The sequence below is a fragment of the Trichechus manatus genome, unplaced genomic scaffold, assembly GCF_000243295.1.
Source record: "Trichechus manatus latirostris isolate Lorelei unplaced genomic scaffold, TriManLat1.0 scaffold00005, whole genome shotgun sequence".
In the NCBI taxonomy this organism is placed as follows: Eukaryota; Metazoa; Chordata; class Mammalia; order Sirenia; family Trichechidae; genus Trichechus; species Trichechus manatus.
In genome coordinates, this window is record NW_004443941.1 from 34,879,153 (window position 1) to 34,896,106 (window position 16,954).

General features: G+C 36.4%; 1 protein-coding gene across 7 annotated transcripts in view; it reads right to left on the reverse strand.

The window, feature by feature from the left end:
- LOC101347558 (zinc transporter 6) overlaps positions 1-16,954 on the reverse strand; it is a 213,198-nt gene that overhangs the window by 34,537 nt on the left and 161,707 nt on the right. For 6 of the 7 annotated variants that reach the window (XM_023736249.1, XM_023736261.1, XM_023736257.1 and 3 more), the window contains 2 exons: positions 5,434-5,520; positions 537-621 (listed from right to left, as the gene is read on the reverse strand). In XM_023736249.1, coding sequence (XP_023592017.1) covers positions 537-621; positions 5,434-5,520 — 172 coding nt within the window. Of the gene's footprint in view, positions 1-536; positions 622-5,433; positions 5,521-10,758; positions 10,857-16,954 lie in introns of all 7 variants that reach the window. The other variant, XM_023736278.1, reaches the window with a different exon arrangement.

A 16,954-nucleotide genomic window follows, 5' to 3' on the forward strand; every position in this document is an offset into this window, starting at 1 on the left:
TAACTGTTTAATGAGAAACTATTTTGTTCTGTAAACCTTCATCTAAAGTGAGAATAGCAGCTCAACTGGAAGAGAGTAGTCGATGTCACTGAATTGTGCACGTAGAAATTTTTGCAATGGTGTATCATTGGCTATGTATATTTTCAGCAACAAAAAAAAAAAAGGTCAAGAAGGGAGAGGGTTGACATGTCGTGGGGTTGTTAACCAATGTCATAAAACAATATGTGCACCACTGTTTAATGAGAAACTATTTGTTCTGTAAACCTTCACCTGAAGTACAATTAAAAATTAAAAATCAGTTTTATAAATAGATTAAAAGGTTTTTTTAGTAGTAGCTCATTTAAAACAATAATGCCCAACAATTGAACCAAACTTTATAGTTTAAGAGGCACTTCTTGCATATTCTCTCATTTAAACCATTTTATTCACATTCATTTCAAAATAATATATTCTATGTAAAAAAGGATATACCTTTACTTAAAATCAGAAAAATAATTGAAACTAATAACGCCATAAAAATGAGAATGGTGACATACCTATACTGTTAGTAGAACTGCACCACATAAGCAGGAAGCCAGTACATATTAAGTTTATTGCACCAAAGAGCAAGATCTTCCAGGACTGTGAAAAAGAAAATCATCTTTACTTGTAGAATGTTGACAAATTTCATTGGGTCTGTTCAAGTTGCTATAATTCATACTCTAATAATTAAAGAAATAAGCACAACTTCCTACAAAAAGTTTTAAGTGTCACATCCTCTCTATATACCCAAATTATTATCCACCAATCTATTATAATATAGAAATTTAAAAGAATAATTCCAAAAGGGAAAGTATCCAAGAGAAAATAAATTCTGATATAGAAACTCTCAAATAGTTGACAAAAAACACACATATATATGTATATCATTTTGTCTGTATAAATATGTACATAGAAACAATGATAAAGCAAATGGGGCAAAATATAAGCAATTGGTGAATCTGAGTAAAGGGATAAGGGAGTTCCTTATACCAATCTTGTAACTTTTCTGTAAGTTTGAAATTATATTAAAATAAAAAGTTACCAAAATAAAAAGGTAGAATTTGATTATTTAACAAGATTGCCAAAGAGGGAAAAGATTACCATGGTTTAGAAGTTCATAGAACAAGGAGGACCTGAGATAGGCCTTAGAAAGAGCTAGAAGTTAGTCAGAGGAAGGAGGAAGGGCATTCCAAGAATAAAGAAAGAAGAGATTAAGTGAAGTGTTTTTTGCTTTTGTTTTGCCTCACTCCGTAAAAAGAAGGGAGACTTATGCATGCTTGAAAGTGCTGTTGTTAGTTGCTGCTGAGTCAATTTCAACTCCTGGCGACCCCATATGTGCAGGGTAGAACTGTTCGATAAGGTTTTCAAGGCTGTGACCTTCGGAAGCAGATCGCGAGATGTGTCTTCTGAGGCACTTCCTGGTGGGTTCGAACAGTCAACCTTTTGGCTAATTGTCAAGCACTTAGCTGTTTGCATCTCCCAGGGGAAAGCAGAGAGGAAAGAAACTCATGAAAAGGCAGTTACTTGGAGGTATTGAAATGGACAGGTATAACTACAGAGGCCAAGTGTGGTATCAGATAGGATGCATTTAAAGAGCTCAGAAGGAAGATGTAGGCTTAGAAGGAAAGAACAACACCTCTGAGAAAGGCGAGAAGGATAAGAAAGTTGCTGAAAGGACAAACTGCGAGGTGCAAAAAAATAAAGTAGCATAGAGCTAATAGTCTAGAAATCTCTAGAAATGAAGAGGCAAGACTATTTTCTAAAATTAAGGAATATGGTAAAGTAGGATTGGAAACTTAATCCAGAAGAGAGAATCTGCAGAATAGCTGTTATAGTTAACTATGCTAAGAAATCACCAAAGAGAACAAGAATTGCCAACATGAATTTGTGGTAGGCACAATTCTGTAACTTCCTCTAGCACCCAGAAAAAGAACCAGAGAAGCAGGTGAGATAGGGATGATAAAGACTTGAGAGCTTATATGACAGGTTAATGGGCAAGGAGCTCTAGTACTAGTAAGGACATTAATGAAATGACTGGATACTGAATCTAGTTAAGATAGGGATTCAAAAACAGTCAAAAAAAGAGGATAAAGCATGTAATTTGAAAATGACACTTTTAGATAGGATGGTCAGAAAAGATCCCTTTGATAAGGTGACATGTGACCAGAAATCTGAAACAGGCAAAGGTGCTAAGCATGCAAATATCTGGGAGAGAAAAATGGGAACCACAAGTGGAAATGCCCTGAGGTAGCACAGTGCCTAGCTGAGTGTGTACGAGAGTCTGGGCTACATCAAGTAGTATCTTGTACACTGGGAAAGGAATTGGGATTTATTCCAAATGAGATGGAATTTTTAAAAAATTACATTTTAAAAAAGATCATTCTGGCTGCTCTACGGAGAATGGACTGTACAGAGGCAAGGATGCAAGGAGAAAGACCATTTAGAATGTGATTGCAATAACCCATGTGAGAAATGACAGTGGCTTTGAAGGTGGTGAGAGGTGTTAGAAGAGTCAGATTCTGGCTATTTACTGAAGATAGAGCTAGCACAATTTGCTGACAAAATGGATGTGAGGAGTGAGGCAAAGAGAGGAGTTGAGAATGATTCTAAGGTTTCTCGCCTGAGCATTTAAAGAACAGAGTAGCCATTTAGTGAGGGAGAGGTAGAAGATCAAAGTTCAGATTAACCATATAAAGTTTGAGATACCTATTAGATATCCAACTGGAAATGTTGAGAAGGCCATTACATATAGGAGAATAGGGTCTGAGATATAAATATGGGGTCATAAGCATACAGATGGTAGTTAAAGCCATGGAACCAGTGGAATCACCTAAAAGTAAATGTACATAAGAAGAGGTTAGAGCTCTAAGCCCTGGGACTCTCCAAAAGTTAGAGGTCAGGAAGATAAGAAGTGGCAAAAGAGATTAAAAAATAATGGACATTAAATTAACGGGAGTAGAACAATTAGAATGGAAATCACGAGAATTTTGGCACAAACTGAAGAATGTAACCAATGTCACAGGACATTATGTGTAGAAATTGTTGAATGAGAACCTGTTCTGCTGTGTATACTTTCACAAAAAACACAATAACATATTTTTTTAAGTAATAATAATGGCCAAGTAAACAGGAGGAAAGCCAAGGGTGGTGTCTTAAGAGTTCACATGAATAATATTGTAAGGAGGAAGTGACCAATTTTGTCAAATGCTGTTGGAGGTCAAGTAAGATGAGAAATGAAGACAATCATTGATTTTGGCAACACTGAGGTCACTGGTTATCTTGTAAAAGCTGTTTGTGTGGACTAGTGAGTAACAGATCCAGACTGGTATGGGCTCAATAGAGACAGGGACAATAGAAAGTGAAAATAGGGAATAAGATAATCCTTCTAAGTGGTTTTACTATAAAAGAAACCAGAGAAATGAAGCAGTAGCTGAGACTAGAATACAGCATGTAATTCTGATGCAAGAAGGAGAATGATGCATGAAGGAACGACAATGCAAGAGACAGGAACAGTCTTTGAGCAGGCAACAAGTAGAGGGATTGGCCTTAGATGGCAGAGAAGACAGTTCATTCATAGAAACTGGAGGGGAGGCAGAGTGTTGGTAGATGTACTAATGATAGTATGTGGAAGTTTTCTTTTCATTACTTCTTTTCTCTTAGTGAAACAGGAAGGAAGATCAGGTTAGACTGAGGATGGAGAAGATGATTTTGGAAGTTTTAGAAGAGAAGTGAAAGAAAAGGGTATGAAAGTCATTTAGGAGAGTGGGAAACTGAATGAACTAAGTTCTCCACTCTCCTAGATGACTTTCAACTAATTTAATGAAATACTGGACATCTAATAGGCATCTCAAACTTAATGTGGTAGTACAGGCTGCACTAATGACCTGCTTATCATCAATTTAAAGTGAGACCAGTCAGCATAATTTTGTGTTTCTCTCAGGCTACATTCAGTTGCTTAGTGCATGTACAAAGTAGAAAAAAAGTGGACTTAATGAAGGTCAAGGATTTGTCAGAGAAGTATCATAAATGAAGAAGGGGACAAGGGATTTGAAGGCATATGCAAGAAAATAATAATGATGAAGCATTATACCTAAGCTGGATAAGGAAGAAAGTGAAAAAAAAAGGAAGGGAGATACAGTGAAAATATGGTAGAGTCAATGGACTGGAGGTCCTGATAAGACTGAAGAATTCTTGGAGTTGGGGTACTAGAAGGCATGAACTGGAAAGAGAGGAAACAATGACTGATGAGTGAAATGCTTGAAACTGAGACAACAGAAGGATATAGCTATTAAAACAATAAAGTCTATAATATGACCATAGCAGTGGACAGCTGAGGTTGGAATGAAGGACAAGATTATTTGTGGCAAGGAAGTAAGGAACTATAAGGAACTGAAATCACCAAGAATTATGACAGAAGCAGTGGTGAAGAAATATGAGCCAGGTAAATCTCATAAGATTTAAATTATGTCAGAGAATATCTGCACCATTCAGGTGTTCCTATATGAGTTTTGCTCCTAATACCTGTTCTGTGGTACACCGTGCTTCAATAAAGTGTACTGTTGAAGAATATTAACAAAGCTATATTTATCTATCTATTCTCAAGAGATTATCCAAAATGGACTAGATACCTAAGAAGTATATGAATTCTCTACTCTTGGTTCTTGAAGTTTAACATTCAGGCCATGATAATATTTCCAAATACTAGATTTACTAAGTTCTAACTATAAGGTTCTAGGAACAGGAGATTCAGTGGCAAATAACAAAGAAAAGACACTTCTCCTTCAGTGATCATAACAGATGGCCGATATCATTGTTACTGCTTATTATTATGTTCCATTGAAGCTATGTTTATTTAAAAGTCATCAAAGATTTATGGGTGCTTACTTTGTACTTCTACAAAAAGGTACGCAAAACGGACACAGTTACAGCCCTCATGAAGTTTACAGTATAATTTAGACAGTAATGAAAACAGCACAACAATTAGAAGGTCTACACTGGTACCAAAGAGTACCAGTTATAACTATCTTTTTGTTTACAGTCTCAAAGCATGATATATTTTTCCTGTCTTACATTAAAAATGAGAAGGTGTAGCTTTAGACTACATCCACTCAATTTTTAAAAAAATTAATAACACAAGGCGATCACACAAAAAAATTTTTTAAAAACATTTTAGATTTAGAATAAAAAACTTTAACTGAAGCCTAGCTACCTCCCACCAAAGCAAAATGACTGTACATCAAACAACTGTATTTTACATTTAAAATTTACTTATCCAACACAGAAAAAAGAAAACAGTGTGGGATCAAGAGTGATTTTTATTTCCCTTTAAAATTACCTTTTTTAATATTTTTTAATATTATAATGTTGTTTTGCAATAATTAAAATAGAGAATTAAGAACTAAAACAACTTACCCTTCGGTCAGCTGCTACCAGTCTAAATTCCTGTAATAACTTGCCAAAAAAAGATCTTTGTGGTTTTCGAAAAAGATGAATTGTCCCCTTTAAAAAAAAAAAAAAAAGCATTTTTTAAAGTATCTAATCTTCTTCATAATCTCTATGATGTGATATAGCAATGACAACTAACATTTATTGAGTGATCAATATGTGCCAAGTACTTATTCTAGACACTTCACATATGTTTATCTATATACTACTCACAATAATCCTATGAGGGGGAAACAATTTTTAGTAATTTGTCCAAGGTCAAAAAGCTAATAAATAGCTGAGCAGGAATTCGAACCCAGGCATTTTAGCTCCAGACCATACTCTTTTTTTAGGTAGATAAGGCAATTTTGAACCAGAAAAAGAAATAGTTTGTCAAACAGATCTAATGGAAAGAAAATACAATTTACTAACCAAAGCAGTATGTATGAAAGTTCTAGCATTATTATTATAAAACTTCTGAGGTTTTCTTCCAGGCATTCAGTCAAAGTATCTGACATCCTGGCTATCCTCTGTGGCTCCTGCTGTACATAGCATGGAGCTAGGAGAGAAAGGGCCTAGCAGTGGGGTTACCAATGAGAGAAAGACACAGGGTGGTGACTAAAGTGGATTTAATCTAAGATTAGCAAACCATGTGGGAAAGCCTTAGCAGAAAGAAGATCAAGCACATGCGAGAAATTACCTTATGATAAAGGTAGTATCCCAAATCATTGGGGGGAAATATGAGATAGTAAGTGGTATTTGGAGAAAGATAAAGTTGGATCCTTATTATGTTCCTTACTCTAAATTATTTTTTTATTATTTTAAAATTTAAAAAATGAAACAGTACTTAAAGAAAGCATGAATGTATAATTTTATAATCTGGGAGTTAAAGAAGGTTTTCTTAATAGGACATAAAACCAAGAAGCTGTAAAGGAAAAAAGTTGATCAATTTTACTACATACTTTCATATGAGAATAAAATACTCTTACACACACCCAAAAAAACTCGAGTAAAAAGAAAAACTGGGGGAAAAAAAATGTAACTCGTGGCAAACAACAGGCGAATTTCCTCTATACACAGAGGTTCTACCAAAAAAAAAAAAAAAGACAAATGACTCAATTTAAAAAGTAGTTATATATCTATAAAGCTGGCCAAATAAATACCTGTCATTTAAAATATTTTGAGACTTGTACTGCTTATTTGAAATCACATTTTCTCTATTGCTATTTTTAAAATAAAAATGTCATACCTCTCCCTATGCAGTCACACCAACCTTTTATTAATTGAACCTCAGCTTCAGCTGCTCTGAGGAAGTCCTGTCTCTCAGAGGCCTTCCCCACACAGCCCCGTACTCCTGCCCCAGAGTGAATATCCTGTTTGCTACACAGCCTATATTTAAAATCAGATGATCTCAAATTTGATAAAACCATACTAGCCATTTTCATATGATACAATAAAATAATGATTTAAAATCTTAATTTATATGTCTGTGATGAAGGCCAAAAAGGCTAATTTAAGTGTGTTAAGAACTGAATTTATGTTTAGTGGTAATAATGGGAAAGGTGTCAAAAAGATCTATAATTACTAATTACCTCAGTTATCATTTAAAAATACTTAACCTTTTCTAAGCTGAAAATATGGCATGGCCCTATTAATTTTTCTCCCACAGGTTTCCAAAACCAAAACTCTGGCATCTTTTTCACCACCTGCCTGTCAGTTTGTCATACTGTGGTAGCTTGCATGTTGCTATGAGGCTGGAAGCTATGCCACTGGTATTTCAAATACAAGCAGGGTCATCCATGGTGGACAGGTTTCAGTGAAGCTTCCAGACTAAGACAGACTAGGAAGAAGGGCTTGGAGACCTACTTCTGAAAAATAGCCAGTGAAAACATTATGAATCACAACAGGACACTGCCTGACTTGCTTGCTTTGGACATGTCATCAAGAGGGATCAACTGCTAGAGGAGGACATCATGTTTGCTGAAGTAGAGTGCTAACAAAGGCATGGGAGACCCTCAGGAAGATGGACTGGCACGATAGTCACAACGATGGACGTAAACACACTGGAGATTGTGAGGATGACACAGGACCAGAAGACATTTTGTTCTGTTGTATGTAAGGTCATCATGACTTGAAGTTGACTCAGTGGTAGTTGTCTTTGTTGCCTAGTGCTGCTATAACAGAAATACCACACGTGGATGGGTTTAACAAAGAGAAATTTATTCTCTCACAGTTTAGAGGCTATAAATCCAAATTCAGGGTGCCAGCTCTAGGGGATGGCTTTCTCTCTGTGTCAGTTCTGGGGGAAGATCCTTGTCATCTTCCCCTGGTCTAGGAGCTTCTCAGTGCAGGGACCCAGGGTCCAAACGACATGCTCTGCTCCTGGTGCTGCTTTCTTGGTGGTATGAGGTCCTTCTATCTCTCTGCTCACTTCTCTCTTTAATATCTCAAAAGAGATTGACTCAAAATACAATCTAATCTTGCAGATTAAGTCCTGTCTCATTAACATAACTGCCTATAATCCTGCCTCGTTAACATCACAGAGGTAGGATTTACAACACATAGGAAAATCACATCAGATGACAAAATGGTGGACAATCACACAATACTGGGAATCATAGCCTAGCCAAGTTGACACACATCTTTGGGGGACACAATTCAACCCATAACAGTGCCTAACAATAACAACAATGGCTACTTTTAAAGAGAATAATTTAATTATTATCCAGATAAACAGTAATTGCTTTTAGGGAAAAAAATCTTTCACAATTTTCAATAGGTCATACAAAATAATTTGATCGCTAAGTGCCACGTATTTAAATATCTGGATTTTAATTTTAACAAAATACTTTCCTAGATAGTAAAGGCCACAACATAACAATCATATTACACTTCTACCTTTCAGATATTTAATTGACTCAAACTGAAGCCCCACAGAAAGCAGTAAAACTGGAGTATTAACAGATTATAAATGTGAAAAACTTTCAAACCCAATTCAAGTAGAGGTATGATTCTCCTGCAGAGTTAGCATCTAGAAAACATTTGAGTAGTTAAAAAGAAGATATATATCATTTTTCCAAAGCTTAAGAATGTCATTAGTTGCATTATCCTGAGGCTCAAAAAAGGCAAAAAAAAAACGGCTGAGCACTAGAAATTTGGTGCTTCAAAAATGGCACAAAAATAGAAGAATGCTGATAATTGTTGATACCAGCTAATGGGTACATGGGATTCAGTATACTATTTCTACTTTGGTGCATTTGAAAATTTTTATAATAAAAAAGTTATAAAAACATAAAGTAAAAATATTTTAACAAGGAAAAAACACTGAGAAAAAGTGTTACTATTGATATTCAAATAAAAGCTAGTGTGTAACTCTAAGGCTCTGCTAAACCATCCCAGTTTAAAAAGAATTAACAATATGCTATTTTCACTTAAGATTTTAATGAATATATTCTATTTTTAAAGAATTATATGTTGGATTTTTTTTGTTCCCAATGATAAAAAATTCTCCTTAATACTGTTTCCTTGGATGTCTTCCATTTAAGTTCAGCCCACTTTTAATTATTTATTTTAACTTAAATTGCAGGTTAAGAAAATCAAGGTTTCTCAAAAGGCAGAGTAAACTTTCGTGCTATTCTGATACTGAAAACAAAACAAAAATCCTAACATTCATGTCACTCTTTCCGAATTTATATTGATTCTCCACTGCTATCAGGATAAACTCCGAATTTTATGATTTGAAATTCAAAGTTTTCAGTGACTTAGCCCCAGTTTCTTTCCAGTCATATCTTCTATACCAGACAAAAATCCTCAACTCCAGCTAAACTGGTCTACCCATGTCTCATGATCATACTACTCTAGGGTAAAAAGGCCAGATCTGTCTAATCCAAGCACTACTAGACCTGTAACACTTAGCAAGTTACTTGACCTGCGTTTCTTCATCTGAATGATGGTAATAAATATTAGATTAAAAGAATTAGAGTAAGGTAAAAAAGTACTGTTTCATTTTTTACTTCCTACATGAAAGCTTCCCAGACTATTTCAAACAAGTGTTTTGTGTGTGTGTGTATGCACGCCATTTATTTGATAATTAATCAAAAGGATAGCCTCCATCTAGTCCTCTTGCATTGCAACCTAATTTTTAGTAACTCCAGTTAATGTCAAGGGCTGCTTCTTTATATTTTCTAATACAACATTGTGCTTGGCACATAGCATGTTCTTAATAAACAACAAATATACAATGGGTGACTCATAAAACCTTTTTCCCATTAGCCTTTAAAATAAACCTTAAATGCTACTATTTCCCTGTATTACTGTTTCAAGCATAAAAATGTAGTGCCATAGTTATTTAGTTAGTATTTTATAAAACATATTTATTGAAAACTTTTTTTGGGTCAGACAATGTACAACACAGGCCCTGTTCTCAAAGAGCTTACATTCTAGAAAGTGAGAAAGAGAAACAAATACAAAATTTTAACATAGTCTGGTAAGGGCTACAGATGTTATTGGTTAGTACAAGGTATTATGGGAGCACAACGGAAGAGCACCTAACTTGATCTTGGGACATGGAGGAAAGGCTCATGAAAGAAACTTAAAAATATGTAAAGGGACTGAAAAGGATGGGAGGTGAGTTGAAAAATAGTTCAGGTAGATGGAACAGCAAATACAAATTAGGTGAATGCCTAATTCTTAGAACACGTTCTGCAAGCTGTTCACTGTAGCTGGAATATAAATGCTGTGTGTGTAAAAGGAAGCTGTAAAGTTAAGAAGCTTGACTCTGAATGGCTTTGCATGTCATGCCAAAAAGGTTTTTATCTTGTAGGCAACACACACAAAAAAAAGGATTTTAAGCAAGGGAATAACACGGTCACATTTTAGGAATACCACTCTGGCTACACAGTAGTGAATGTTTAAAAGAAGGGGATACCTGGAGGGTATTTGGTCATTATCCAAAAAATTCACCCACTTTCTTTGTGTAAAAAAGGGATTACAGAAAATTTACAGACAACAAAGAAAGTCTGTGAAGGAATCATTTTTCCGACCACATCCGCTTAGTAGAATGACAATGGCTTAAGGCACAGAAACCTAGACCCTTTCACATATGTAAGAAACCAAATAAGTACTCCATGAATATTTCTGACACTTGAAATCACAACCAACTGCTTATCTTACGCTTGATTTCTAAAGGTATAAAATTATTAATTTCTCTAACAAAATTTAAAGAAAACATGACATCCCAACAACCACAGGTATACTGGGATCCTCCATTCGTTTCTACAAACGCAGAAATAAAGCAGCAATAAGATACTCTACCGCCACCTCGACTTTCTCCAGTCAAAAAAAAATCCAAGAGGCGGGGCCAAGACGGCGGAGTAGTCAGACGGCTTCCTATGGCCCTCTTAAACAAAGACCTGAAAAAAGAAGTGATCTGATTGTATATGAATATCTAGGAGCCCTGAACAAGGCAAAGTCGAGGATTCGGACTGACTGGCAGGGGACAGAGAGACGGTTCGGAAGCAGCAAGGAATTGCCTGACCTCACCCAGCTGGAGCCGCAGCCCTTCAGCCCAGACCAGCTCGGGGTGCGCAGTGAGGCAGGCATACAGCTCCCTGCGCTCACTCGGGAGGCACTTTCTACATCGAGAGAGATCCGGCAGCAGAGATTCTGCTTGGACACTCGAATCAGTGAAAAGCAGCACCCAAGTGGCTAAAGTTAAGTATGTGCATGTGGCCTTTCACAGGGATTTTAAAAAAAAACCATTTTGGAAATACCTCTCTCCCATTTACCTCCTCCCTCCCCGCTCTACACCGGGTCCAGCCAGCTTCGTCGGGTCCAGCCAGCTTCGTCGATCTATGAGTCCCCTGGGCTGGAAGCAGATCCTATGAGGTGCCCTGACCCATTCTCCTGGCCTTAGCGGGGGAACAAATTAACAAACAGGAAAAAAATAAGCTACCAGCTGCCCTAAACCAGGAATTCAGGGTTTGCACAGCTCCTTTGCCTAAGCACAGGCATAAGGGGTCCGCAGACTCTGAGTGCCCCCCACCTCTGTATAGACTTGTGTGGACCCATCTCAACAGTATAAAGCCTCACTACCAAAGTAAAACAGGGTAAACACCTTAAGTCTAACTTCAACTGTTTTAGCTGTGAAGTGGCAGATCTGTGATGCTTGACAATGCTCTGCCCTTTAAGCAGGCGCCTTACCTGTCCACATCAGGGGCTTGAGGATGGGTGGCTCCACCCACACCACCTAGCCACCCACTACAGGGGTCCAAGAATAAGTGGTGCCCCCTAGTCCTTACAGCCAACAGAGTAGAGTTCTCATAGTCTGGCTGCAAAGCTCACCTACCTACTCGCTCTAGGGAAGAGGGACATGCTTTCCTTTCAGACACTCAGGGGCAGCCGGCAGCCTCCTGCCTTGCTCCATGCGTGACCCCCTACTGCAGCCAGATTGTGCCTACAACAATCACCCATGCCTCTCTAAGACTGTAGGTGAGATTCTGCTCCACACACTTGGTGACCAACTGCCTGGACACCTGAGCTAAATCCATACAGGAAAATTTAACAGACTCCTGGGCACACATTCCTAGTTACAGACCTAACTACCTGATGACAGGATGTTAGCGCTTCAAGGGTGCCAATAATCAAACTAGGGCACAAAAGCAGCCTATTTGGGCATATCAAAACAAAACAAAACAAGAAGCTAGGACACACTAAACAAATATAAAATAAAATTATAATAACTTATTGATGGCTCAGAGACAACAGTCAATATCAAATCACATACTGAGGCAGTCCATGATGGCTTCATCAAGCTCCCTAAATAAAGAATCAATAAATTTCCTGAAGGAAGAAAACTTCTTGGAATTACCAGAGGCAGAATACAAAAGATTAATACACAGAACTCTTCAAGAAATTAGAAAGGAAATTCCTCAAAATGCAGAAAATGTCAAAGAACACACAGACAAAGCAGTAGCAAAACTTAAAAAAGTTATTCAAGAGCATAATGACAAATTTAATAGGTTGCAAGAATCCACAGAGAGACAGCAATCAGAAATCCAGAAGATTATCAATAAAATTTCAGAATTAGACAACTCAATAGAAAGTCATAGGAACAGAACTGAGGCAATGGAGGTCAGAATTAGTGACAATGAAAAAAAGCACTTGAGATCAACTTATTTGAGGAAAAATCAGATAAAAGAATTAAAAACAATGAAGAAACTCTTAAGAGTTATGTGGCACTCTATCAAGAGAAATAACCTACGAGTGACTGGAGTACCAGAACAGGAAGAGATAACAAAAACTACAGAGAGAACTGTTGAAGACTGGTTGACAGAAAACTTCCCTGATATCATGAAAGATGAGACAATATCTATCCAAGATGCTCATCGAACCCAACATAAGGTAGATCCTAAAAGAAAGTCACCAAGACATATTATAATCAAACTTGCCAAAACCAAAGATAAAGAGAGAATTTTAAGAATGGCTAGAAATAAAAGAAAAGTCATCTACAAAGCAGAGTCAACTAGAATAAGCTCAGATTACTCAGCAGAAACCCTGAAGGCAAGAAGGCAATGGGATGATGTATATAAAGTCTTGAAAGAAAAAAATTGCCAGCCAAGAATTCTATATCCAGCAAAACTATCTTTCAAATATGATGGCGAAATTAGGGCATTTCCAGATAAACAGAAGTTTAGGGAATTTTCAAAAACCAAACCAAAATTACAAGAAATACTAAAGGGAGTCCTCCGGTTAGAAAATCAGTAACATCAGATAACAACGCAAGACTAGAACACAAGACAGAGCAAACAGATATCGACTCAGATAGGGAAGTCACAAAAATACATCAAAGCTAAAACACTGAAAATAGGGAAACAGAAATAATATGTAAAAAATAACAACATTAAAACAAAAGAGAGGGACTTAAAAAATGTAGACATAGAGTTTTCATATGGAGGGGAAGTCAAGGCAATATAAAGAAATAAAAGACTGATATAAACTTAGAAAACTAGAGGTAAATATTAAGGTAACCACAAAGGAAACTAACAATCCTACACATCAAAATAAAAATCTAGAAAAATATAAAAACTCAGCAAATACAAAATCAACAATAATGAAAAAGATGAAAATACATAAAGAAAAATGACTCAACTCAGAAAATTAAGGGCAACAAAGAAACTGTGAACACATAAAGACATCAAAACGACAGCACTAAACTCAGACCTATCAATAATTATGCTGAATGTACATGGACTAAATACATCAATAAAGAGACAGAGAGTGGCAGATTGGATTACAAAAAACACGATCCATCTATATGCTGCCTACAAGAGACACACCTTAGACTTAAAGACACAAATAAGCTAAAACTCAAAGGATGGGAAAAAATATATCAAACAACACTCAAAAAAGAATAGAAGTGGCAATATGAATCTCTGACAAAATAGACTTTAAAGTAAAATCCACCACAAAGGATAAGGAAAGACACTACATAATGATTAAGGGGTTAATACACCAGAAGGACATAAGTATAATAAATATTTACGCACCCAATAACAGGGCTCCAAAATACATAAAACAAACTCTTAACAGCACTGAAGAGACAGACAGCTCCACAACAGTAGTAGGAGACTTCAACACACCACTTTCGGTGACGGACAGAACATCCAGAAAGAAGCTCAACAAAGACACAGAAGAACTAAATGCTACAATCAACCCACATGATCTCATAGACATATACCGAACACTCCACCCAACAAGAGCCAAGTGTACCTTCTTTTCCAAAGCACATGGAACATTTTCCAGAATAGACCACATATTAGGCCACAAAGCAAATCTTAACAAAATCCAAAGCATCGAAATATTACACAGCATCTTTTCTGACCATAAAGCCATAAAAGTTGAAATCAACAACACAAAAAGCAAGGAAAAAAGACCAAACACATGGAAACTGAACACCTTTCTCAAAAACTACTGGGTTATAGAAGAAATTAAGGATGGAATAAAGAAATTCATAGACTCAAACAAGAATGAAAACACATCCTACCAGAACCTTTGTGACACAGCAAAAGCAGTGTTCAGAGGTCAGTTTGTAGCAATAAATGCACACATCCAAAAAGAAGAAAGGGCCATAATCAAAACATTAACCCTACAACTAGAACAAGTAGAAAGACAGCAGCAAAAGAAGCCTTCAGGCACCAGAAGAAAAGAAATAAGAATCAGAGTAGAATTAAATGAAATAGACAATATAAAAAAAACTGAAAGAGTTAACAAGTCCAAAAGCCGGTTCTTTGAAAAGATCAACAAAATTGATAAACCACTGGCCAAATTAACAAAAGAAAAACAGGAGAGGAAGCAGATAATCCGTATAAGAAATGAAATGGGTGACAGTACAACAGACCCAACGGAAATTAAAAGAATCATAACAGAATACTATGAAAAACTGTACTCTAACAAATTTGAAAATCTAAGGGAAATGGACAAATTTCTAGAAACTCACTACCTACCTAAAATAACACAAACAGAGGTAGAACAACTAAATAAACCCATAACAAAAGCAGAGATTGAAAAGTTTATTTAAATAAACTCCCAACAAAAAAAAGTCCTGGCCTGGATGGCTTCACTGGAGAATTCTAACAAACTTTCAGAGAAGAGATAACACCACTTCTACTAAAGGTATTTGAGAGCATAGAAAAGGATGGAATACTCCCAAACTCATTCTATGAAGCCATCATAACCCTGATACCAAAACAGGTAAAGACACAACAAAAAAAGAAAATTACAGACCAATGTCCCTCATGAACATTGACACAAAAATCCTCAGCAAAATTCTAGCCAACAGAATTCAGCATATATCAAAAAAATAATTCACCATGATCAAATGGGATTTATACCAGGTATGGAGGAATGGTTCAACATTAGAAAGACAATGTAATCCATCACATAAACAAAACAAAAGACAAGAACTACATGATCTTATCAATCAATGCAGAAAAGGATTTCAACAGAGTCCAACACCCATTCATGATAAAAACTCTCAACAAAATAGGACCAGAAGAGAAATTCCTCAATATAATTAAGGGCATTTATACAAAGCCAACAGCTGACATAATCCTAAATGGAGAGACTTTGAAAGCATTCCCCTTGAGAAGAGGAACCAGACAAGGATGCCCTCTATCACCACTCTTCTTCAGCATTGTGCTGCAGGTCCCAGCCAGAGCAATTAGGCTAGAAAAATAAAGTGCATCCAAAGTGGTAGGGAAGAAGCAAAGTATCTTTATTTGCAGATGATATGATCTTATACACAGAAAACCCCAAAGAATCCACAAGAAAACTACTGGAACTAATAGAAGATTTCAGCAAACTTTCAGAATACAAAATAAAAATACAAAAATCAGTTGGATTCCTTTACACCAACAAAGAGAACCGCGAAGAGGAAATTATCAAATCAATACCATGTACAATAGCCCCTAAGATAAAATACTTAGGAATAAATCTAACCAGAGATGTAAAAGATCTATACAATGAAAACTACAGGGCACTACTGCAAGAAACCAAAAGAGACCTCATAAGTGGAAAAACATACCTTGCTCATGGATAGGTAGACTCAACATAATGAAAATGTCAATTGTACCCAAAGCCATCAACAGATACAATACAATGCTGATCCAAATTCCACTGGCATTTTGTAATGAGATGGAGAAACAAATCACCAACTTCAAATGGAAAGGGAAAAGGCCCCAGATAAGTAAAGCATTACTCAAGAAGAAGAACAAAGTGGGAGGCCTCACACTACCTGATTTTAGAACCTATTATACAACGACAGTAGTCAAAACAGCATGGTACTCATACAACAACAGATACATAGACCAATGGAACAGAACTGAGAATCCAGACATAAATTTATCCACCTATGAGCAGCTAATATTTGACAAAAGTCCAAAGCCCATTAATTGGGGAAAAGACAGTCTCTTTAACAAATGGTGCTGGCAGAACTGGATATCCTCTGCAAAAAACTGAAACAAGACCCATACGTCACACCATGCACAAAATCTCAAAATGGATCAAAGACTTAAATATAAAATCAACAATGATAAAGATCATGGAAGAAAAAATAGGAACAATGCTAGGAGCCCTAATACTTGGCATAAACACAATACGAATCGTTAAGTAACAATGCACAAGCACCACAAGGGAGACTAGGTAACTGGAAGCTCCTAAAAATCAAACACTTATGCTCATGAAAAGACTTCACCAAAAGAGTAAAAAGACAACCTACAAAATGGGAAAAAATTTTTGGCTACGACAAATCCGATCAGCGTCTAATCTCTAAAATACACAAGAAACTGAAAAACCTCAGCAGCAAAAAGACAAATAACTCAGTTCAAAAACGGGCAAAGGATATAAACAGGCACTTCACCAAAGAAGATATTCAGGTGGCTAACAGACACATGAAGAAATGCTCACAATCATTAGCCATTAGAGAAATGCAGATCAAAACTACAATGAGATA